This window comes from Struthio camelus, chromosome 24 (assembly GCF_040807025.1).
Source record: "Struthio camelus isolate bStrCam1 chromosome 24, bStrCam1.hap1, whole genome shotgun sequence".
NCBI lineage: Eukaryota > Metazoa > Chordata > Aves > Struthioniformes > Struthionidae > Struthio > Struthio camelus.
Window position 1 is genome coordinate 9485588 of NC_090965.1, and position 22315 is coordinate 9507902.

The window sequence follows — 22315 nt, forward strand, 5'->3', positions numbered from 1 at the left end:
AAGATGGCGGCGCCCGCCCACAGCCAACATGGCGCGGGCGGCGCTTCCGGCCCAGCCCCGGCGCCGCCGCCGCTGCTGCCCGGCGCTCCCGGCATGCTGCGCGCGGGCCGGGCCCAGAGCTGCCAAAATGGCCGACTTCGAGGAGCGGGTGTCGGACGAGGAGAAGGTAGGGACGGGGCCGCCGCCGCCCCCCCGCCCCGGCAGCCCCCCCGGCGGTGCCCCCGCCTCCCCGCCGGCAGGGCTGCGCCGGGCCGGACCGGGGCGGCGGCGGCCCCTCCGAGCGCGGGCGCTGCGCCGCGGCGGGCCCGGCCCGGCCCCTCGCTAGGCCCGGGAGCGCCGCCGGGCGGCCCAAGCAGGGGCGAAGGGCTCGTTTTTCAACGCGACGCCTCACGGCTTAGCCCTAGCTCAGGCGTCCCTCCGCGGTTAGGGGGGGCGCAAACACGTTATCTCCCCCCCCCCCCCCGCAGCTGCCGTCGCGTCTGCTAGACCAACGACGTTAGCAGCCCCTTACAGGCGCTTTGGGGAGCCTCTTCGGCTCCAAATCGCGAGGACCTTCAAAACGTGTCTTCACGTTTTCTGCTTACCCCACGTGCTACTGTTATCTTTGCTGCAGATCATAAAAATTTTATTGGATGGTGGGGCCTAAGCAGGAACAAATAAAGAAACTTTCACTTTTAGAAGCTGGAGAAATAAACAGATTATTCCTCCTGCACAGGAATAGGGAAAAGTCCCCATCTTACAGACAGCACTAGGGCTTACATAACAAATGAGGGGATAGCTTTTTCTGCAAGTCCGTAGACATGAGATGCATACAAGTGATAGTTAACAAAAAATTCTGGAGTTATTCTTCTTTAAATCACAAAAATATATATAGCTTTTTGGTTTTTTAAATGTGCTGAAGTGGCTTATCAAGGCTCATAGGTCTTCCAGGATCATGCAAGCCTGGAGTCTACTTCCATTTGCCTCTCAAACTGCCATTTTCAGCTTCATTGTAGTGACGTTCCTCCTGAAGGAACCAGATAGGGCCTCAGGGTGCAATTCCCCCGCTAATATTCCTGTAAGTATGGAACTAGGTTTGTGCTCTGGTTATGTACCCAGTTACCGTAAAACAAAACTAATAGGATACAGGAACCATATTTGTTCTGAGAATTTTCTGCTGTCCTTAAGCTACTAGTTATTCATCTTCAGCTGGCCAGGCAAGTGTTCCTGGTGTGTTTCATTGCAAAATAAGAGACCACTTTAGCCAAACTACTGTAGAAAGCAGCTCATCCGCCTTGCTTTTCATTGGAAGGACCAAATGTTCACAGGAGGCAGGGAATAACATTTATTATAGACACTATGCTGCATAAGCCAATTTTTACATCAATATTTATAGCTTAGCCTGTGTTAACCAAGTAACTGATGACTTAGCTTAGCATGTTCTTGTGATACAATCCAAGAAGTTTAAAAGCTGTAGTTAGACTCAAAATGTTAGTTAAGATCACATGAGCATTGTTTGAAATGAGTACTGCAGAACATAAAGTCCAAAGGAATTAGCACATAACTGAAAATTATTCAAGGACAACAGATAAAATATACATTTTATACAGCATTTGGCTGAATTTCATTCTAGCTTCTGACATTGAGGTCATCGTTACATTTGATGTGAAAATTAGAACAAAGGTAAAGCTTTATCATGCTGGGAGTTATGCTGGTACAGCTTTTGAGAATGAGAGAGAGGTGAAGTAAGTTGCCTTTGGTAATCTAGCAAGTTATTAACAGAGCTAGAAGAACTGGAGTCCCTGTTTGTAGGCTATATCTAAACTATACTCTTAGCCTAGTTAATTTAGGCTGAGAATAAGTCTCTGCTGCAAGAACCTGGGGTCACTAGGTCTTTCTTTCCCCTCCTACTGCTGCATTCACTTGGAATCTACAATTCTTTGAAAGTACTTATGGGAACACCTGTCCTTCAGAAAGACAGAACTGTATGTAACCAAGGACTTTATTTGGCAGAGCAGATGGGATTTTGCTTGAAATTGGAGCTTGTGTTCTACTTTGTGTCCGCGCTCAGGCAACGTAGTGTGAATTTAAAGTAGTTCCATGCTCAGAACAGATAGAAAGGGATACTCTTCAGGCAGGTTTATGAAAAAAGACTTGCAGCCAAGATTTTTCTAGCATGCATTTGACAGTCATTCGGACAAGTCTACAACTGTTTTACATTTCCTTTAAGTCTTGAATTTGCCAGTGCTTTAAGAAAAAGCAGAGAAACCAGCAATCAAAAACAAAATGAATTGTTGCTCTTCCCTTCCATGAGCCTCAGTTCTTTACTCTCTGTAGGCACGTTAGGTAAGCTCAGGATCCACGCTAGTTCAGGGCCTACCAGAACGTACCTTATTGCCTATATAAGTTGCTTCTGCTGCTGTTTTGTTGGCTTGAACCGATGATTGAGTAGCCTCCCTGTTACTTTCCCCATTTTATGGAAAGGAAGTTAGTTTCTGTTAGCGTACTGCAGCACTACCCAAAATGGTAATGATGAGCCAGGAAATAGGTCAGCTTGCAGAAAGTCTTTTCATGCTTCTGCAAGTGAACATCCTGCCAGCGTGCTGACACCATTTTGAGACAAATCAGCTCTGAACGTGACACGCAACAACAATTCAAATGCTTGACATCAATCATTTTACTCCATACAGCCTGTTTCCCACACTCCACTCTTGATTTCAGTAGGTTGACTGAAATGCTTTATATTTTGTTGCTCCAGAGGAAAGGCATGTCTAGTGAGTAATACTTTATAGAAGTAACCAACTTCCAGTTGCAGTGTTTACTTTGTTCATGGCTGTTTGTGATGTTTGTTTGAAATATGGAGCCCTTACTGTATTGATTTAATTTCACTCATCTTCCCACAATGGAAACATTTCTGCAAGACTGTAGAAGTCTCCCCTGCAAGGTTTGAGGCACATTGAAACACCCTCTTAAAAAACAGTCAAGCTTTTGACCTAAAAGTCCTCCATGTATTAAAAGGGTAGTCTCCTTTACAAGGATTCCATATACAGAACTATTCTGCAGCCACAACATTGATGCATAAATAGAGATCGTTAAGTTTTATGGGTTTGAGGGTCCTTACTTTGTCCATGTGTTGATTTAAGCACCTTGTAAAAGGGAGTCTGCTCAGCTGGGGAGTTAATTTGCAGGATGTATTCTAGTGCAATCCTCCCATTGAAACGGAGCTCATGTACCACTTTATGCCAAGATCCAAGTGCTGTGTTTATAAAGGCTTTAACACCAAGTCTGATATGCCTGTACTAGTGCTTACACTTGCACTTTCTTATAAAAGCAGATGTTGTCATTTGGAAGATCTTTCAACTATTTAGAGCAGGCTCTCAGCAATGACCAGAAATGATATAAAGTAAGTGTCCCTCTTAATTACTACTAGGTTATCTTAGTCACCACCTAAGCTTATGGTAGTGAAATCTAAGACTATGGAAACAATGCGTACTAATTACTGTTACTTAAATAGTGACATTTTTCAAAATAAGAGCTACGTTTTAGCATTGCTGTACACTTATCAAGCTTACCTAAAAGCAGAAAATCAGGAGAAAATGGTCTGACATTTCATAATGCATCAGCTGCACTTACTGCTTTTTTAGTTTATCATTCACTTATATTGCAATTTTTTAGACATAAGGTATATACATTTTTTTTTAAACAGATGCTAATTTGGAAAATTATCTATTTTTATCTGAAGCTCAGTCCAGCTGAGATAGAGTTGCTACTTCATGCTGTTGGAATAAGCCAGTATACCTTTTGTTTGGAAAGGTGTATACTTACTTTCCTGGTTTGCTTTTTAAATTGTGGTGTGACAAATCATGAATAGCTATTTTTAATCAAAACCTGGAAGACTGTTGAGAGGAGCAAGTACATTTTGTATCATTCTAAGTAAGAGGTTTAATTTTGGGACATATTCTGTCTCCAAAGTCTTGTCCAGGAAGATTTTATTCTTCTGCGCTGTAAAAGCCATAACAGACTATTACCAAAACCATAACCCTTTACTTACTATTAATAAATAGTTTAAAAAGAATCAGTACCTAGGCCACCTGAATTCTCATAACAAAACATGTATATTGGATTTTAGAACACAGTGCATTTTTATTCTCTTTAAAAGAGAATGGGTTTTCCTGTTTCAGTTTCAGCGTTCTCATACATATAGGTATCTTCCTTACAGTTGGCCTTCTCAGCTATTTATTGCATTACTTGCAATTCCAAATTCCTTAATTCTTTCACTATTTTGTGAAAGCTGGAAATTGTACTGCAGTCCAATCAAATAAAATGCATACTTCCAGATAAATGAAGGCATAACATGCCACAGAATGGAGCCGTGTAATCCTTGAGCAGACACATGCCAGAAGCGCTTCCTAGTCATGCCGCTTTCTACAATGTTATTGTGAGACAGTTTCCATAGCTTGGTGGAGCATAGGACTAACACGTGAAGAACCTCTTGGTTCCTATTGAGGTTCTGACAGTCTGCATTCCTGAGTGTGATTTGCCTCAGAGTTCATCCTCCATAAACTTAGGCACATCTGGCAGGTGTTGTCTGCTGCTCAGGGTGTTAGAAGTGACCAGGACCGCACTGCAAGAGGAGCAGGGAAAATCATCTGCTGACATTTAGAGGTTTCTTTTTAAGGCACTGTCCGTTTCTGTCGACTTGTCAGATTCATTTTGCAGCTTTCCATCACCTTCCACGTTCCTGTCAGTTTCCATCTTTTTTCTTTGCATCTCCATTACTGCCCTCTGCACTCTGAATACATCACTCTTTTCAAAGGCTGTGAAACATAATTAACTCAGAAAGCAGTCCCATGGTAGTTGATATAATTGATTTCCTGTTCTGTTTCCAGAGGGATCAACCTCTTAGTCTTCACATGTTGTTTGCTGCTAGTCAGTGGCATCTCCTTCAGCCAGTCATCAGTATCAGATGAGTTGCATCACAGGGAATCAATGAGTCTCACAACATGTGTTAGACACTCCTTAGCTACCTAGTTCTGCTGTAGGCTGCCATCTAGTTACAGTGTAACTTACCACAGTGGCTTCTTATTCTTTATATATCTTGACATGGGTTTCTGCTTATTAACAAAGATTGGGAAAAGACACGGTTTAGTAACGTCACCAAAAAAGTGGCTAGCCAGCAGTCACGTTCTTAAAAAAAAATCTAATATTGTGCCAGTTGAACAGTTCACATTTTCAGAGGTGCCCACATTAAGTTTGCACTTCCTGCTAAGTATATTTAGAGTTGTTCTGCTCAGTTGCACTGAAAAAAAAGTCTGATCTTGTATGAGACCGTTTCCATCTTGAAAATGCATGTCTCAGTCTTTCCCTGAATCTGGCACTCCCTCTTACTGCCCAAGTTGGTTATGTCAGTGAATTGCTTCAACATAGGTTGTAACCGTTGTTACTGGTCTTTTCTCTCAAGTTTGTTACTCTTCCGCTTCCTTGTAGGTGCGCATTGCTGCAAAATTCATCACTCATGCACCCCCTGGAGAATTTAATGAAGTGTTCAATGGTAAGTAAACAAGAATGATCTGTGAGGTTTTCTTCATGTTTCAGTTATGAAAGTTTATGGATATATCATTTACTCCTTTTAAGGCCAGCAAATAGAAATGAGGGAAGTGTCATTCTGTGACTACACAGGCTTAATGAAATGATTTAATCATTTTAATGGTTGTATTTGTACAACTAAAGATGAAATGAAAGAGGAGAAAGATTTGATCAAAAAATCCAATAATCTGGGCATTTTCTTTTCTCCAGATGTCCGGTTATTGCTTAGCAATGACAATCTTCTCAGGGAAGGAGCAGCACAGTAAGTACTATTGTTTCAAATGTGTGTTGGATTAGCATCTTAAACACATATGTTTTCTTATACTCATCATTCTGTGATGAATCATTTGTGGTGTTGAGAAATCTACTGTAACTTCTCCCCCAAAGTATAATGAAAGGCATGGCAGATTCTTTTTAAAAGGCCAAAATCTGCATTCGTGCTCTAGAGGTCATAAAACAGAGGTACTCTGCCAAAACATTTAACTGCAGCAGGAATGTCTGATCTTGGTGAAGCATGGTTTGTAAAGCAAGTGAAGCCTGAAATACTGAGCAGTCCTCAGAGGTTTTTGTTTTAAGACCTGCCCTCAAAAGAATGCTTTCAAAATATCTTGTTTACTTGCTTAATCTCATCAGAAGGCACCTAAAGCTTATGCATACACACTTTTTGATGCCAAGGTTGATTGACATGCCACACAGCTCAAAGTAAGCAGGTTTTTACAACAGAAAATTGTCGTCAACATTAGTCAACTCGTTTGTTTACCTTGCTACTAAATTGTAGCTTGTGTGCTCCTGTTTTGCCTTGGCCTGCTCACTTTCCCTTAGGTGCAATTCTGCTTCTGAACTCTGTGTTTTCCTGGTCATTGCTAAACAAACCTTGCTTTAGACTTGAGCTTTTGTAGCTATCACTAAAAAATTGAAAAATCTTGTAAGAGTCCCTAGCGTGTATTGTCCGCAAAGTTATTAAATTGGACATTTTCCTCTGTGGTACAAGTCCCACTATATACTTATTCCTGAGTGAAAAATATGTACAGTTACAGCTTATGTTCTTTCAATTCTTAACAGTGCGTTTGCCCAGTATAACATGGATCAGTTCACTCCGGTGAAGATAGAAGGGTATGATGATCAGGTACAAAAATTTGTTTTATACACTATAGAGACTTGTATGGCCTCACTGTGCAAAAGTGATAAGTCTTCCTAAAGAACTTGTAAGTTGTGGGTAGCATGAAACTAGTCATCTCTCCTCCCTCCCCCCCCCATCCTTATATTACCAAACTTTTGTCCTTGTGGAAGACAAGAACTTTAAGCTAAATAGATTCAACACTACTGTAACAGTCTTCTGTTCCAGAAATGGCTGTAAGTGCAATATTACAGTGAAGAGCCAGAGAACTTACCTACAGTCTCACCACAACTACTCTGTACTTAACTGAAATTACTACTAAGGGTCCTTGTTTCTTTACATGATGTTAGAGCTCAGTAAAATAATCGATTGAGACAAATATCTATTCAATTAGTCCAGAAGAAACCCAAAATGCCATGTTTATAGCAGTGTAAGAGCTTCTTAATTTCAACTGTTTATTTTCCAGGTCTTAATCACAGAACATGGCGATCTGGGCAATGGCAGATTTTTAGACCCAAGAAACAAGCTTTCTTTTAAGTTTGATCACTTAAGGAAAGAAGCAAGCGACCCCCAGCCTGAGGACACAGAAGCAGCTTTAAAATCATGGAGAGATGCCTGTGACAGTGCATTGAGAGCATATGTGAAAGATCATTACCCCAATGGCTTCTGTACTGTTGAGTATCCGTCTTGTTTCATTGAAAACTTTGCTTCATGTCAATGAGTACCTTAAAGGGACTTTGTACTGGGCAGTGCTGCTTGAATTGTCCACCTTCGCTAATGTCTGTATTGTTTTTCCTAATTTTGGAACAATGAAGTCCAAAAAAGGGCACAAGTATCTTGATGTGCACACAGGGGTAAAGGTTTATTACGTCTTATTTGCTCAGAGGCATGACTGCAAAGCACCTTAACATCTGCAGTTAAGAAAGAGGAGGCACAGTTTGCACATGTGCGGTGCAGGTGTTGGGCAAGTTAGCTAGTGGTACATGTGCCCAGTGACATAGCACAACACCAAGCCTCCTCAGTGCTGTCAAGAACAGAAAATAGCTCTCCTCAGCTCTTGTGGTGTGTATTACAGAGCCTGTTTTAACTTTTTCTAAATACAGGTTTATGGTAAATCTATAGATGGGCAGCAGACAATTATTGCCTGTATTGAGAGCCACCAGTTCCAGCCCAAAAACTTTTGGTAAGACTATTTAAACATATTGTATTTTCTTCCTTTCCTAGACCTCAAACACAAACTCTTCCTCTGTCTGGCTCTGACAGGTTGAAAGCCAAGTAGTCTTGGGCTTCCCGATCAATTCTGCTTCTTGTGCTCTGTTTTCCATGCAGAGCCCTTGTCACTTCCCTAAAAGCCCTAGTGTAGCTCAATGACCTATCCAGAGAGGAAAATATTAGCAGAGCCAGATAGTTATGCCCTTACATGTTCCTGAGCACAAGTACACCAGAGCCAGTGTGAAGCTTCATTGTCTTGAACTGTGCCTCAGGAATGGAATTCAGTGCCATATAAGGGACCTTAACGTTGATCACAAAGCAACGGGAAGACAACAGAATCAGCATGCTCCTCTTGATTTGGCTCTTTTTGTTGTTAGAGCTTATTGCAAATACAGGTCTCATGGTTTGGTTGTTTTTAGGAATGGTCGTTGGAGATCAGAATGGAAGTTTACCATCACACCACCAACAGCTCAGGTGGCTGCTGTGCTCAAGATTCAGGTGAGTTACACTGCCTGGCAGTAACTGAAGAAGCTACATTGCTGCTTCTTTCATACTGATGTGTTTGACTCCAAAATGAGATGCTGAAATACAGTGAAGATGTCCTTTTAGAATCAAGATGCTGTTAAACTATACGAGTCCATAAATTAATCCTTAAAACTTTAGCATTTTAAACATTGCCTAAAATCTGGCCTGTGGTTTAATACGTAGCATTACCCTATATGCCTCCAAGTCTGCTTCGCTTTATAGGGCTAAAAACTATACCATGAATTCTTTTGTAATTGCTCTTATTTCAACTCTAGGCGTTTACTGCATTAACATAATCTTGAACAGGCTTGACAAAGAATGAAACCTTTTAGAAAATCCATCCTGCTTTTAGTCTCCACGTAAGCAGAGAAGACTGGCACAACAATGCTGTTGTGCCATTCTGGTAGCATTTGGGGGCTCTAGGGTTTATAAAATGAGTGTTAATGATAACCTGTATTTTGTCTGTCTTTGTTCAGGTTCATTATTATGAAGATGGTAATGTGCAACTCGTTAGTCATAAAGATATCCAGGACTCTGTGCAGGTTTCAGTAAGTATGATACAAGATTTTTATGATAAAGCAACCATTTTCTTTCTTAAAGATCTCACCAAAAGTACACTTCTATGACTACACTGTCTTGACTCTAAGAAAAAGAATGTCACTTTAGGGAAAGCAGTCTATGCAACTGTAGCGTTCAGAGTGACATGAGAAACCCAGGCTCTGTTTAAAGTTACTATGTTAAATGTTAATTGCCTCTTGCACAGTTTATCACGCAAGCTTCAGTTAGAGGAACAGAATATGCCTTTCTGTCTACATGCAAGGGAAAAACAGTACAAACTGTGCACTGAGAATAATTAGTCCTGTAGTGACAGCAGAGGGAGCAATAGTCTCAAAATCCCTATTTACACCATGAAGGTCTACTTCCTTTTACTCACACTAGGTTGCAGCCCTGTTTCAGTTTGGAGCAGAAGTTCTAGCTAAAATATACTTATCTTGCACACCAAGTCATGTCCATAATAACTAAAAAGGAACCCTGCTACAAACAGGTGGTGAAAGCTGCTGATACTGTCCACTTCATGTATACACAAGCTGTTACGTGAGAAGAACTATATTGAGTCACTTATGTTTTTACACGTAAAAATACATTTTTCTCCTTTGTTCTGTAGAGTGATGTCCAGACAGCTAAGGAATTTATTAAGATAATAGAAAATGCAGAAAACGAGTACCAGGTAAGATCAGACATTGTTAAAAATAAGTGTGATGGAATCTTACCAATGTCCATTTACAGTTATCAGAAACATGGAAAATAGACCACTAATTCTGTTTCTAACTTAATATGGTATTGACTGTAAGAATTACTTAGGAAAGAGCAGTTGTACTTGTTGACAGAGTATTATTAGCAATGCATAGCTTCAATACTAAAGCTTGCCACGTAGTTATTTTAAAGCATTACAAATGATGGAGCAAGCATAAAAGGGGAGTGGGGAAGTCTAAATGCTTTCCTCCATTGTTGTTGGTATTGAAAAATACCAACGAGGAAATCTGTGCGACAGCTTTTTACATTGTCCCAGCCCATGTGCAGGAAGGAGACTTGATGCAAATAAGTCAGTCAGATGCCTAAGGAGGAACATTCTCAGAAGAGTAACAGAAACACTTTTTCTTGTGCACACACACCAGTGACATTGCATTATTAATTAACTGGTAGTGTGCCTTCCCCTTATAGAAAGGGTGCTGTGGCTTTAACACCAAGTCATGCATTTTCAGAGTATTCTGTTACCACTGTAATTGAACCCACTTGCCATTACAGACAGCAATCAGTGAAAACTACCAGACTATGTCAGACACCACATTCAAAGCCTTACGCCGGCAGCTACCTGTCACCCGCACCAAGATCGACTGGAACAAAATCCTCAGCTACAAGATTGGCAAAGAAATGCAGAACGCTTAACGCAGGAATTATGAGATTTATGAAATGTTTGTATGCAAAAAGAACACAAAAAAATGTGATCTTATGCCAAGTAGATGGTTTCTAAAGCAGTGCAGCATTTTTCTAGGGCTTTCAAAGTTAACAGGTTTTCTAGCCTCAGAGAACTGTGGAACGAATAGCATTGTCTTTGTGTTTTGTGTTCCCCACCATATAAACTTCCTATTGTGACTGCATTTACTGGTAGGTCATTTTAATTGAGTCACATTCATGGTTCAGAAATATAGCTGTTTTCAATCACTGTAATTGTACCGGTTGGAAAACTTCCTAGCTGCAAAAGCCCTATAATAAATACAGCTGAGGGTGCAGAGCATTCCCCTTCACCCATATACAGCACTCCAGGTACTTCAGTAAGTTTGTCAAATCTGCCAACAGCTCAAGGCGCTATGCTGCAAGGTATAATAAATGCAAAAGACAGTAACTTCTCCCATGTATCCTTACTACTGACCTCCACAAAGCAAAGAGCCTATAGGCTTAGACTTTACTATATGAAATGAGTTTACAAGATCCTTTACAGAAATCCCTACACGGTCAGCTCTTCCAGGGGTGTAGTTTTTTTAGTCTGAAGATTTGAGCCATGTTCCCTGTAAGTGAACATTTTTGCTGTCCCCCCCCCCCATGTATGTACGGTTCTCAGACATCTGCATTTTTATAGAACTACATTTTTTGTTGTATGGATCACTGCTGATCCCTTTAGTCTGGATGGAGATTAAAAATGCAAATGTCTACAGAAAAATAGGTATGTTGTGCTTTAATGCTTTGTGGCAGGTTCCTAGAATTTGTATCACAGGTGTATGAATGAATAGTGTACAAAATGATAAATAAACTTGCACCAAAGCAAGAGAAAAAACCTTTCCATTTTGTCTCTATTGTGGCCAGTTTCTTCTTACACTTAATGGGGATGCTGGGCTTAATCTCTTCACTGCTCTCTAAAAGCTTGCTCTGTTGCTTTGTTTGTCTGTAAAAGCAAGAGAAACTGCTTCAGACTGCTACTTTTAACAGGAGGTTGGAGGGGCACGTGGATACTTTCTCAGTCAGAACTCAAAACGTGAATTCACTGTAAGATGAAGCCCCTGTGGTTAATTCACTTTGCTTTGTTTACATTTGTTTCTCACTTGGCCTTTTTGCAGGTTGCTTTTTAAATTGGGTGGTGTCTTCCTATTTTTACATACACAAGGAAGGGGGATTGGAAAGATAGGGGTGGGGCTGCTTGTGCATTACACTTTAGGTTTTGCACAGTAATACCACAATATAAGCGTGTCAGTGTTCTGAGAAATTTTGTCCGAATGTTTGTATTTGCTGTTAAGACTGACCGTTCATCCTACAGGCATCCTCTGTATCAAATAGTCTAGTAGAAATACACCAGTCTTTGTTTTAAAGCCATTTGTGTCTGTCCTTTTTGGTCTCACTTCTGTAGATTCCTGATCACGGTAGAACTGCAGGTGATATCATAAGCAGCCTGAAAGTTGGAATGGTACTGCTTGCAAAGTTACACTTAAGTTAAAAGTAAAAATAGTCACGTGGCTCCAATCATGACACGCTTGACCCTGGGAAAACACAGCAGACAAGGTTACTTCACTAATCATGTATATCTCATTATAGCACCTACATAGCTTCATAGCGTTTAACAACTTGAGTAAAAAAGTAACTGCTGGATACATCCTATGTCAGGGGCATTGGACAAAGCAAGACTTGTCCTGTTCTGGTCAGTTTTGCACACTGCTGTGCTAAGAGCGCTACTCAGGCTAGTGCTTCTGCCACTGGATGTTTGTAAAAAGTATTTCCTCCCTGCTATTCCTAGAAGAAATGAAACACTATGAACATGAGCACCTAAGCAGCTGTAGTCTATGTGGCTACAGTCCCATCCAGACAAGCATTGCAGCAATTCCAGGAATGTGAGACTGAAGCAGGGCCCAAGATAAAAGCTCTGTTGTGCGCACACAGTGTTATCTTCCAGCACTGCCTAAGCCACAAGGCTAGTCTTTCCTTGCTCCAAGTTAGTTGCACTGCACATAGTTCCCACCACTTGTTCCAACCTTAAGACAGTCTCTCTCTCTTCTCCTTTCTCTGAATCTTTAGCTAATCATTCTTTAGGGCCAACTCATTCCCTGTTACCTCCTCACCTTTCTCCTGTATTGTCCTTTGCTACAGCAAAGGCTCCGGTGATCTAGCTGATCCTAGCTCCGGTGATCTAGCTGATCCTAGCTCCGGTGATCTAGCTGATCCTAGCTCCGGTGATCTAGCTGATCCTAGCTCCGGTGATCTAGCTGATCCTAGCTCCTCCCCAGCTCCTATTTCTTCCTTGGAGAAACAAAACTTGACACAGCCCAGTTACTGCCACATTACACAAAGACATTACACAAGTGCAAGCGGTGACACATACCTAAGGCATTTTAATCTTTAGAATCTTCAGCTATTCTCTGCTTGAAATCAGAAGTTTTACATAGGAGTAAAGCCAGCTAGAGAACAATATATGTTCTGGGCTGGTCTTGCCAAGGTGTACCAAAGCCAATGCCTTTTTTAAACAGGCAGCATGAACCCAGTTCTGTTACAGTGCAAAGGCATGGTAATTTGACTGACTCAAGGAAGCTGAGTGAAACATAGCTTTCCCATCCCAGTCCTGGGGAAAGGATCCCTGCTGGCCCCAAGGACATCCACTGGGCTACCCAGTTGACTGCAATGATAAGAGCTCCTCTATCTGCTTGCAAGAGCAAAGCTTAAAGTTCCAAGACTCCACCTGTAATGTGTGACATATACAGAGGAGAAAGTGATTTTGTAAACTCCAGAGGCTGCAAAACACAGAGTTTTTAAATAAGTACACAGAACACTAGAACAGGACTCAGATGCCCATGTTATTTTCCTACCTATGCCCCATTTTCTACAGCCCCTAGATAGGATAGTGATCCTGACTTCTTTTGTAAAGCACTCCGAGAGCTGATGAAGGAGCAAAAGGGCCTTGGAGTTTATTGCTGCTTTTCTAGCTTGCACATACAAGGCTGAAAATCAGGTTTAACTACAAACACCATCTTTCAGAAAAAAAAGCAACTCATGCAGAGGAAGTCACATGCAGGTTATTTGAGTCTCAGCACTCAAACTCATAGCACACCCTTGCCCAGGGTACAGGCAGTGGTTTCAGAAGCAGCTTAGAGCCCTCACACCACCTGCAAGGGGGTCACACACCACCACAGCCTGCTGAGCCTCTTCCAGACAGCAGCAGGACAGCAGTAGTGCTTCAGTCAGAGGAAAAGCCCACTGGAACTAAAGCAGTAAAAATAACAAACTTACCTCAACATCCTTCAGCTACAGGCAAGCCAAAAATCAACCCATTAAGTAGCACTGCAGGCAATCCCAGGGCCTTCAGCCACTTCACAGAAGCAGGTCAGAGACCACCATCCACACTGAGCAGGCTGGAGATTTAAAGCACAGGAAATCAGGGCAGAGCCAAACATAGAAAGCAGCTTTTGCCACTGCTGCCCTATTTATAGGGCAGCAGCGTGGTGCTCTGGGAGCTCTTATCCCTCATTATTGGCTACAGCAATGCAATGCACCTGGGCACCATGTCTCCAGCCAGTAAGAAGCCTCAGCAGCTGCTTTGAGCTTGCAGTGCCTAGTTGCCCTCCCTAGGGACAATTAGTGCCACGGCTCTAGGCCCAAGCTGACCAAATAACCTAGACTTTGACACTTGGCAGCTCTGCTTTCCCAGGTCCCTGCAAACACTTCTCAGCTTGGGCCTGCGTCTATTACTTTTTGAGTAGCCCCAAGAGCAGGGAGGATGTGAACCCCTGCAGGTAGCCCAGCTCCCTGGGGCATGCCAGCCTGCCCCAGCCCCCTCTGCGTGCTGCCGGGGCAGTTCACGTCAGAGGTGAATCTCCCAGCTGGATTCCTCTGTTCACGCTCCGGAACAGGGGACCCGTGGCTGGCCTGGGAGCAGGGAGCCCCCAGAGCGATGGGACCGGGCTGCCAGGCATGGGGAACCCCCGGAGCAGGGGGGTCTGGGCGTGGGGAGCCCCCGGAGCGGGGGGGACCGGGCTGCTGGGCGTGGGGAACCCCTGGAGCGGGGGGGTCTGGGCGTGGGGAACCCCTGGAGCGGGGGGGACCGGGCTGCTGGGCGTGGGGAACCCCCGGAGCAGGGGGGACCGGGCATGGGGAGCCCCTGGAGCGGGGGGGGACCGGGCTGCTGGGCGTGGGGAACCCCTGGAGCGGGGGGGACCGGGCTGCTGGGCGTGGGGAACCCCTGGAGCGGGGGGGGACTGGGCTGCTGGGCGTGGGGAGCCCCCGGAGTGGGGGGGACCGGGCGTGGGGAGCCCCCAGAGCGGGGGGGGACCGGGCTGCTGGGCGTGGGGAACCCCTGGAGCGGGGGGGGACCGGGCTGCCGGGCGTGGGGAACCCCTGGAGCGGGGGGCACCGGGCTGCTGGGCGTGGGGAACCCCTGGAGCGGGGGGGGACTGGGCTGCTGGGAGTGGGGAGCCCCCGGAGCGGGGCGGACCGGGCGTGGGGAGCCCCCAGAGCGGGGGGGGACCGGGCTGCCGGGCGCGGGGAGCCCCCGGAGCGGGGGGGACCGGGCGTGGGGAGCCCCCAGAGCGGGGGGGGACCGGGCTGCTGGGCGTGGGGAGCCCCCGGAGCGGGGGGGGACCGGGCGTGGGGAGCCCCCAGAGCGGGGGGGGGGCCGGGCTGCCGGGCGCGGGGAGCCCCCGGAGCGGGGGGGGCCGGGCTGCCGGGCGCGGGGAGCCCCCGGAGCGGGGGGCGATGCCCGGGGCGGGGCGCGGGCTGCAGGGCTCGGCGGAGCCCCCGGAGCCGGGGCGCGGGGCCGGCTCAGCCCAGCCCCGCCGGGGCGGGCGGCTCGCCGGGCGCACGGCCCCTTTCGCTTTCGTTTCTCCCCGCCGAGCCGCCCGGCTCAGCCCAGCGCAGCGCAGCCCGACCCGGCCCGGCCCGGCCCAGCGGAGTCCAGCCCGGCCCGGCCCGGCTCAGCCCAGCCCGGCCCGGCCATGCCGCGGTGCAGCGTGGCGGAGGCGAGGCGCTGCGGGGAGCAGTTCGTGCGGTTCCTGCGGGACACGGGCCGGGAGCAGGAGAGCCAGCGCGACACGCTGCGGAGCATCTACACCCAGGAGTTTCGGGCCAGGTGAGAGCCCCGGGCCGGTCCCCCCGGGGCGGCCCCAGCAGCATCGCCCCGTCCCCGACCAGCGCTGCCCAGTCCCCAGCCAGCCTCACCTGCCTCTCCCCAGCAGCGATGCCCCTTTTCCAGCCGGCATCTTCTGTTCCCCCCCTCAGCAGAGTCGCCCAGTCCCCTGCCAGCATCCTCTGCCTCCCCCCAGCAGCATCGCTGAGTTCCCAGCCAGCATCACCCAGCTCCCCCGGCCAGCATTGCCCCGTCCGCAGCCAGCATCGCCGGGGCCAGGATCTCAGGCGTGGGGCTGGCTCTCTGGGCCTGAGGATACCCCCAGGGGAGCAAGCTGGGCTTGCGGAGACTCTCCTTGGTCACTGTCTGGGTGGGATGGAGCAGCATGTGCTCCCTGAGCAGCAAGGAACCAACTGGACTTGTTAAACTCAAAACCCAGTAGCTTTACACTCTCTGGGCATGGGAAAACAGCGTGATGCCAGTGGGGCTACCTGTCTCCTGCTGGGCTGCAGATGCAGGGAGCATCAGAGCAGTCCCCTCCGAACACGGGCCCTGCGTGCCATCCAAGCCCCCGTGCCTTGCTGCGGCTCCGTTGGGACCGTCCTCGGCCACAGGAATCCCGGGCAGGGCTCCCCAGCCAGCGCCCCGGCAGCCGCGGGGGCACAGCCGCCGGCACCCGCTGCCTAGGCTCCCCCCGCCGGCACCGGCCACGCTGGCCCAGAGCAGGGCCCTGTGCAATGTCACTGCTGTTAATCATTGGCCAAGTCTGGGTGCAAACAGCCAGAAGGTCATAGGGATGTGCTCTGCGGCCCGGAGGAAATGTCATGGGGAGGCAGCTCTCCTGCCAGGGTCAGGAAGTGGCAAGTCAGTGCCTTAGAGACACTGTCGATCTGCGGCGGGCGCCTCGGAGCGTGGGCTTGGCCAGGAGCAGCCAAAGCAGTTTCTCTGCCGGATGCCCCCTGCGCAGGCTCAGCCCTGGGCCCGGACCCCGCTGAGTCGTCCCTGCCCCTCCAGGACATCCTTGTACCTCCAGGGTCTGGGGACAGTGCCACGTCCCTGCCCCGCTGCCACCTGTACACAGGCAAGTGCAGAGGCTGCACGCCCCAGTGGGGCCAGGCAGGGACTCTGCGGGATAGCTGGGACAGCCACGGCACAGCTGGAAGGGCCGTGACACAGCTGGAACAGGCACAGCACAGCTGGACGGCGGCAGCACAGCTGGAACGGCATCCGAGCAGCCTGCCCGGGGCCTCAGCTTCACCTATGGCATCCAGAAACGCCTACGCTGCCAGGCCGGGGCCCTGCAGCACCCACCCCAGCTGTTCGCAGTTGTACCGTGGAGTTGCCTGGGGCTTTGTGCCCTTCCAGCCCGACCCCTGCTTGCCCGTGGCAAGCCCTGTTTGCAAAGGGACCCACAAGCCTCTAGGTAGCATGAGGTTTGCTAGACAGGCAATCCCACAAAACTCAAGCCAAACGTGGTGGAAAAGCTTGTGAGCCATAGCAGCCTGAGGGGGTGCAAGTTTTGAGCGGGACCAGTGCAAAAGCCCCCGTCCTTTTCCCTCCCGCAGAGTGGAGGGGACTGGTTGGAGCACCCTCGCGCAGCCTGTGCCGCCCCGACTTCGCCCCTCGCTGCTCTTCCCCTGCGCCGAAACGCTCTCTCCCTCTTACCGTGCAGGACTGACACAAAGATGCCCAGTTTCTCCAGCATCTTGTACGCCCTGAAGGTGAACCACCGTGCCCAGGTGCACAGGACATCTGTGCACTTCAAGGAGGTAAGGGAGGCCGTGGGCCCGGCAGCGCGGCGGTTCCCGCGGGAGCGCGGACACGTGCCGAGGGCCCTGCTCCCGCGGCCGCGCTGATGCGGCTGCTCCTTGCAGGAGAAGAGGAGAGTGGTGGTGGCGGACCAGTACCGGAGACCCCGAGCGGACGCAGAGCCGTCAGCATCGGCTGCCGGCCAGCAGCCCGGCTCTGGCCCACGTGCCCCCAAGGGCCGTGCCAAGGAGCGGTACGAACCTGGCGCCCCGCGGGTCCCGGGGCCGCCCGCGCCTCCCCGAGCGGTGGCCAGGAGGGAGCTGCGCCGGGCTGGACCCGGCGGGCTCCGGCGCCCGCTCCGCGCCGCGGAGAGGCTGATCCCCCCCACCCGCAGGGCCGAGTTCATCCTTGGGAAGCACGGGATAGAGATCGTCTCGGAGCACGACCAGGGGGACGGGCACATCCGCTTCCACGTGCCTCTCGGCGAGCCCTGGACGGCCGCCGTCCGGGTGCAGAACGGCGGGGAGGAGCCCGTGACGCTGCTGCGGTGCCGGCCCCTCCGGCCGCAGCAGGAGTTCTCCTTCTCGGACGAGCACGGCGCGACGCAAGGCCAGCCCCTGGTGCTGCACCCGGGTAAGGGGCGGTAGCCCTCGTCCGCCCGCTCGACGCGCTCCTGCGCGGCGGCGGCCGCGGCCCGGGAGGAGGCGCAGGGTGCAGGCCCCTCCGCTCCCACCTCTTTGCGTTGCAGGCAGCACGTACCCCATCCAGGTGCGGTGCCTGACCGCGTTCAACGGCTGCTTCCTCGTCACCCTGGTGTTCGAGTTCACCAAGGAGCCGGATGAGCCCTTCAGCATCGGGCGCTTCCTCTCCGCCACCGCCGAGACCCAGCTGGCCAAGGAGCTGGGGCCCTCGGCACCCTACGAGCCCTACCAGGCCAGCCTCCGGCGGCCGGTCACGGTCGTCACCGAGGACGGGACCCCCCCCGAGAGGTACAGCCCGGCTGGGGCAGAGCCCGCAGCTGCTTGGGCCACAGTTTTGCAGCACCCCGGGCCGCTCGTGATAGCGCACCGTCCCCGTGCACCGGTGACGGCCAGGTCAAGGACCGTCCTGCCCCCGGGGCCGTGAGCGGTCGCGCGTCCGTCTGCCGCTCAGCAGGAGCCTGGCAGTCCCTGCAGCGTCCCTGTCTCCTCTGCCCAGCAACCTGGAAAACGAACTGGAGAGGGAAATCCCGCTGAGCACCTACCAGTACCCGAAGAGCCTCAAGGACGCGATCGTGCTTGGCCCCAACGCCGGCGCTAACCCCACCTGGGCTGCAATGAGGTGAGTGATGGTGGCCGGGGCAACGCCTCGCTGGGCTGCGCTCTCCCTGTCTGCTCCCAGGTGCTCCTGCAGCTCCCTTAGCTGAGCTCTCCGAGGGGGAGGCCAAGGTGAAGGGAGCTGTGGTGGCTCCCAGCCTGGAGACACTTTTCCAGCACGTTTGGCACGATCACCTCCCCGTGCCCTGGCCCCGCAGGTCATTGCTGGAGGCCCCTCTGCAGCCTGAGAACTATCAGGAGAAATTCCAGCTGCTGCTGCACCTGGAGGAGATCCAAATGGAGGTGGACATCCGGCGCTACGACATGCAGGACATGCCCATGGTGCAGGACAGGGCGCTGCTGGTCCTCGACGTGCGTACCAGGAGCAGCCAGGGCGGGAGGGGTGCCCGGCCCTGGCCAGGCGCCCCGGGGGGCTCGGGCGGCCGGGGGCGCGGAGGCTGCCCGGCGTAATGCCAGCTGTGTGGCGCAGGTGCCTGGCGTGGCCGAGAACCGCCCATCGGTGCTGCGGGGTGACCACCTCTTCGCCAGCCTCAGCAGCGAGCGGGACCGCTCCCCGCTTGTCCAGTACAAGGGCTACGTGCATGCCGTGGAGCAGGAGAAGGTCAGGCTGGGCTTCTCCTCCAAGTGAGTGGTATCCGGCCCCGGTGGGCATCACAGGGCCCCGGCAGCAGGTGGGAGCGTGGCTGGGTGGTGGGGACAATGGTGAGGACCGGTCTGGCCAGCTCCTTGTGTCCTGCTCACACCGCTCTTCCCCAGGCTGCAGAAGAAGTTTGTGAATAACCTGAGATTCGACGTGACCTTCACCTTCAGCCGGCTGCCACTGCAAGTCCAGCACCGGGCCGCAGTCCTGGCCATGCAGCGGGGCTTGGCCAGTGTCCTCTTCCCCACCTCCTCCTGCCAGCAGTCTCTCTTTGCCAGCGCCTACCAGCCCCGGTGAGTCACTGTGCCCTCATAGTGGGGTGGTGGGATGGGATGGAGGGGAGAGAGCTGGGCCAGGTGCAGGGGCAGTCCCTGTGCCCAGCTCCTGCTCCCGCAGGTGGTTCGACCAGAAGCTGCAGGACAACGAGGAGCAGCGCCGAGCAGTGACGCACATCGTGACGGGCATGTCCCGGCCAGCCCCCTACCTCATCTTTGGGCCGCCCGGCACCGGCAAGACGGTCACCATTGTGGAGGCCATCAAACAGGTAAAGAGCCAGCCCAGAGCACCGTCACGGTGGCCATGGGGCTCAGTGCCGTCACCTCCTCCTCCTCTACCACGAAGGTATGGACGTGCCTGAAGGACTCGCGGATCTTGGCCTGTGCCCCGTCCAACAGCGCTGCGGACCTGCTGTGCCAGCGCCTCCTCAAGGACATCCCTGCCCGGCATGTCTACAGGATCATGGCCAGCTCCAGGAACTACCAGGAGGTGCCTGCGGACATCCGGGTAGGTCTGCACCCTCGCCCCTGTCCCCGTCGCCCCGCGAGGGACAGACATCCCACCCAATGCTGCCTTTCAGCCCTGCTGCAACTGGGACGGCAACCGGCAGTGCTACGTGTACCCGAGCAGGACACGCCTGGCGCAGCACCGGATCCTGGTCACCACCCTGGTGACGGCGGGCAGGTGCGAGGGGCAGGACTGGGGCGAAACGGGAGGGCAGGACAGTCCTGGAGCCCGAGGGACCGGAGGGGGGACGGACAGCGCAGCCGGGGCCATCGCCGCTCCCCTCTCCCCCAGGCTGGCGTCGGCCAACTTCCCGCCAGGACACTTCACCCACGTCTTCATCGACGAGTGCGGCCACGCGGCCGAGCCGGAGAGCGTGGTGGCCGTGGCGGGTGAGTGGCGCTGCGTGGGCCCTGTGCTGCCCGGCCCGCCGCCACCTCCACGCCAGCGCTGAGCCCTGCCTCTGCCCAGGCATCCTCGCCGCCATGGACCCGGACACCAACCCCAGCGGGGGGCAGCTGGTGCTGGCTGGGGACCCCCAGCAGCTCGGCCCTGTGCTGCGGTCGCCGCTGGCCACCGAGCACGGCTTAGGTGAGCAGGGTGGGGGTCAGCGCCAGGACCTGCCATGGCGATGGTGGGGCCAGGAGCGATGGTGTCACCACATGCCATGGTGGTGGTGAGGCCAGCGATGATAGTGTCACCATGTGCCGTGGTGGTGGTGGGGTCAGAGGTGACGGTGTCACCATGTGCTATGGCGGTGTCACTCCGCGCAGGCACCTCGCTGCTGGAGCGGCTGATGCGGCACAACCCCCTCTACGCCAAGGCGAGCGGTGGGTACGACCCGTGCTTCGTCACCAAGCTGCTGTGGAACTACAGGTGGGGACGGGCACGGGCTGAGGGACATCTCGGCCACGAGAGCCGGCGGGCACGTTCCTGCTGCCGCCACTGCTGCCACCCAGCCCTGCCTCCCTCCGCCAGGTCCCACGCGGCCATCCTCAAGGTGCCCAACGAGCTCTTCTACGAGAGCGAGCTGAAGGCCTGCGGCAGCCACCAGCACGATGCCCGGGGCCTCTACTGCGCCTGGCAGGAGCTGCCCAGGAAGGTGAGGCCAGGAGGGTGCCCGCGGGGCCGCGGCGGCGATGCCAGCGGCTGCCACCTCCCTCTGCCCCCAGGGCTTCCCCATCATCTTCCACGGCGTCTCCGGGGAGGACAAGCGGGAGGCCAGGAGCCCCTCGTTCTTCAACACGGCCGAGATCGAGGTCCTGCTCGGCTACCTCAAGAAGCTGCTGCAGAGCAGGGGCAAGGGGGGCTGCCCCACCGCCTCGCCCGCCGACATCGGCGTCATCTCGCCCTACAGGAAGCAGGTGACGGCGGGCGGGAGCCGCCGGCGCGCGGGGGCTCCCTGCTCAGCTCTGCTTAACCAGCCGCTCCTCCCAGGTGGAGAAGATCCGGAAAGCCGTCACCTCCCTGGACCCGGACTTGCGGAAGCTGCCGGACATCGGCCTGCTGAAGGTGCGGCGGGAGGGGTGGCCGGGCGCGAGGGGCCGTGCCCCGGGCTGCTCCGGGAGCGGAGGAGCCGGCGGCGCCCGCCTCACCGTGCCGCGCGGCCCAGGTGGGCTCCGTGGAGGAGTTCCAGGGCCAGGAGCGGCGCGTGGTCCTCATCTCCACCGTGCGCAGCTGCAGCGAGTACCTCCGCCTCGACGAGACCTTCAAGCTGGGCTTCCTCAAGAACCCCAAGGTACCGCGGCCCCACGCCGCCCGCGGGCAGGCCGTGGCAGCCGGCTGCCGCAGGCGCAAAGCCCCCGCTCTCCTTTCCTCCCCTGCAGAGACTCAACGTAGCCATCACCAGGGCCAAGGCTCTGCTCATAGTGGTGGGCAACCCCGCCGTCCTCAGCAAGGACCACCACTGGCGCAGGTAGGGCTGGCCGGGCGGCCTCCCGCCCCCCCCGGGACGAGTTGGGGGCTTTGGCCAGGGGCCCCGGGGAGACGAGGTGCGGCCACGTGCCCAAAGTGCTCCCGCCCGCCAGGTTCCTGGCCTACTGCAAGGAGGAGGGCGGCTACGCGGGCTACCCCTACGAGGACGAGGACGGCCTGGCCGCCGATCTCGGCTCCCTCCGCTTGGGCAATTAGCGAGCAGGAAACCCAGCCCGGAAAGGCGGCCGAGGGCCCCGCCGCTCCACGGCCGCGGTCCCGGGGCGCCGAGCGGGCCGGGCGTCGCGCCGCGGAGCTGCAAGGACCGGGACGGGGACCGGCTCGCCGCGGCGCGCGCCCGCTTCCTTCCCCTGCAATAAAGGTTTAGCGACGAGGGCCGT

General features: G+C 52.4%; 2 protein-coding genes and 1 long non-coding RNA gene across 3 annotated transcripts; 2 read left to right on the forward strand and 1 right to left on the reverse strand.

Annotated features, from left to right (window-relative positions):
- The first annotated feature begins 58 nt into the window (after positions 1-58).
- CAPZA1 (capping actin protein of muscle Z-line subunit alpha 1) lies at positions 59-11781 on the forward strand. The gene is made up of 10 exons (XM_068918165.1): positions 59-166; positions 5467-5530; positions 5776-5827; positions 6628-6691; positions 7149-7355; positions 7786-7865; positions 8314-8392; positions 8896-8967; positions 9585-9647; positions 10226-11781. The coding sequence occupies exons 1-10, from the start codon at positions 128-130 to the stop codon at positions 10364-10366; spliced, it is 861 nt and encodes a 286-aa protein (XP_068774266.1). The 5' UTR covers positions 59-127; the 3' UTR covers positions 10367-11781.
- Positions 10421-16242, reverse strand: LOC138062107 (uncharacterized). The gene is made up of 3 exons (XR_011136126.1): positions 16010-16242; positions 13688-13809; positions 10421-11949 (listed from the first exon to the last, which is right to left on the reverse strand). It is a non-coding gene; the product is annotated as an uncharacterized lncRNA (long non-coding RNA).
- MOV10 (Mov10 RNA helicase) lies at positions 15290-22308 on the forward strand. The gene is made up of 21 exons (XM_068918156.1): positions 15290-15521; positions 17191-17287; positions 17393-17520; positions 17662-17900; positions 18016-18256; positions 18465-18587; positions 18781-18934; positions 19053-19207; positions 19340-19516; positions 19620-19767; positions 19845-20006; positions 20080-20183; positions 20298-20395; positions 20475-20594; positions 20777-20879; positions 20982-21105; positions 21176-21367; positions 21441-21515; positions 21616-21741; positions 21830-21918; positions 22031-22308. The coding sequence occupies exons 1-21, from the start codon at positions 15388-15390 to the stop codon at positions 22131-22133; spliced, it is 2892 nt and encodes a 963-aa protein (XP_068774257.1). The 5' UTR covers positions 15290-15387; the 3' UTR covers positions 22134-22308.
- The last annotated feature ends 7 nt before the right edge of the window (positions 22309-22315 follow it).

Excerpts from the sequence above, each read along its gene's own strand:
- CAPZA1 (XM_068918165.1), top strand. The coding sequence starts at position 128 with ATGGCCGACTTCGAGGAGCGGGTGTCGGACGAGGAGAAG. Across the intron at positions 5,531-5,775 it reads ATTTAATGAAGTGTTCAATG|ATGTCCGGTTATTGCTTAGC; the intron begins GTAAGTAAACAA and ends TCTTTTCTCCAG. Across the intron at positions 8,393-8,895 it reads CTGCTGTGCTCAAGATTCAG|GTTCATTATTATGAAGATGG; the intron begins GTGAGTTACACT and ends GTCTTTGTTCAG.
- MOV10 (XM_068918156.1), top strand. The coding sequence starts at position 15,388 with ATGCCGCGGTGCAGCGTGGCGGAGGCGAGGCGCTGCGGGGAGCAGTTC. Across the intron at positions 20,007-20,079 it reads AGGTGCCTGCGGACATCCGG|CCCTGCTGCAACTGGGACGG; the intron begins GTAGGTCTGCAC and ends GCTGCCTTTCAG. Across the intron at positions 20,396-20,474 it reads GAGCGTGGTGGCCGTGGCGG|GCATCCTCGCCGCCATGGAC; the intron begins GTGAGTGGCGCT and ends GCCTCTGCCCAG.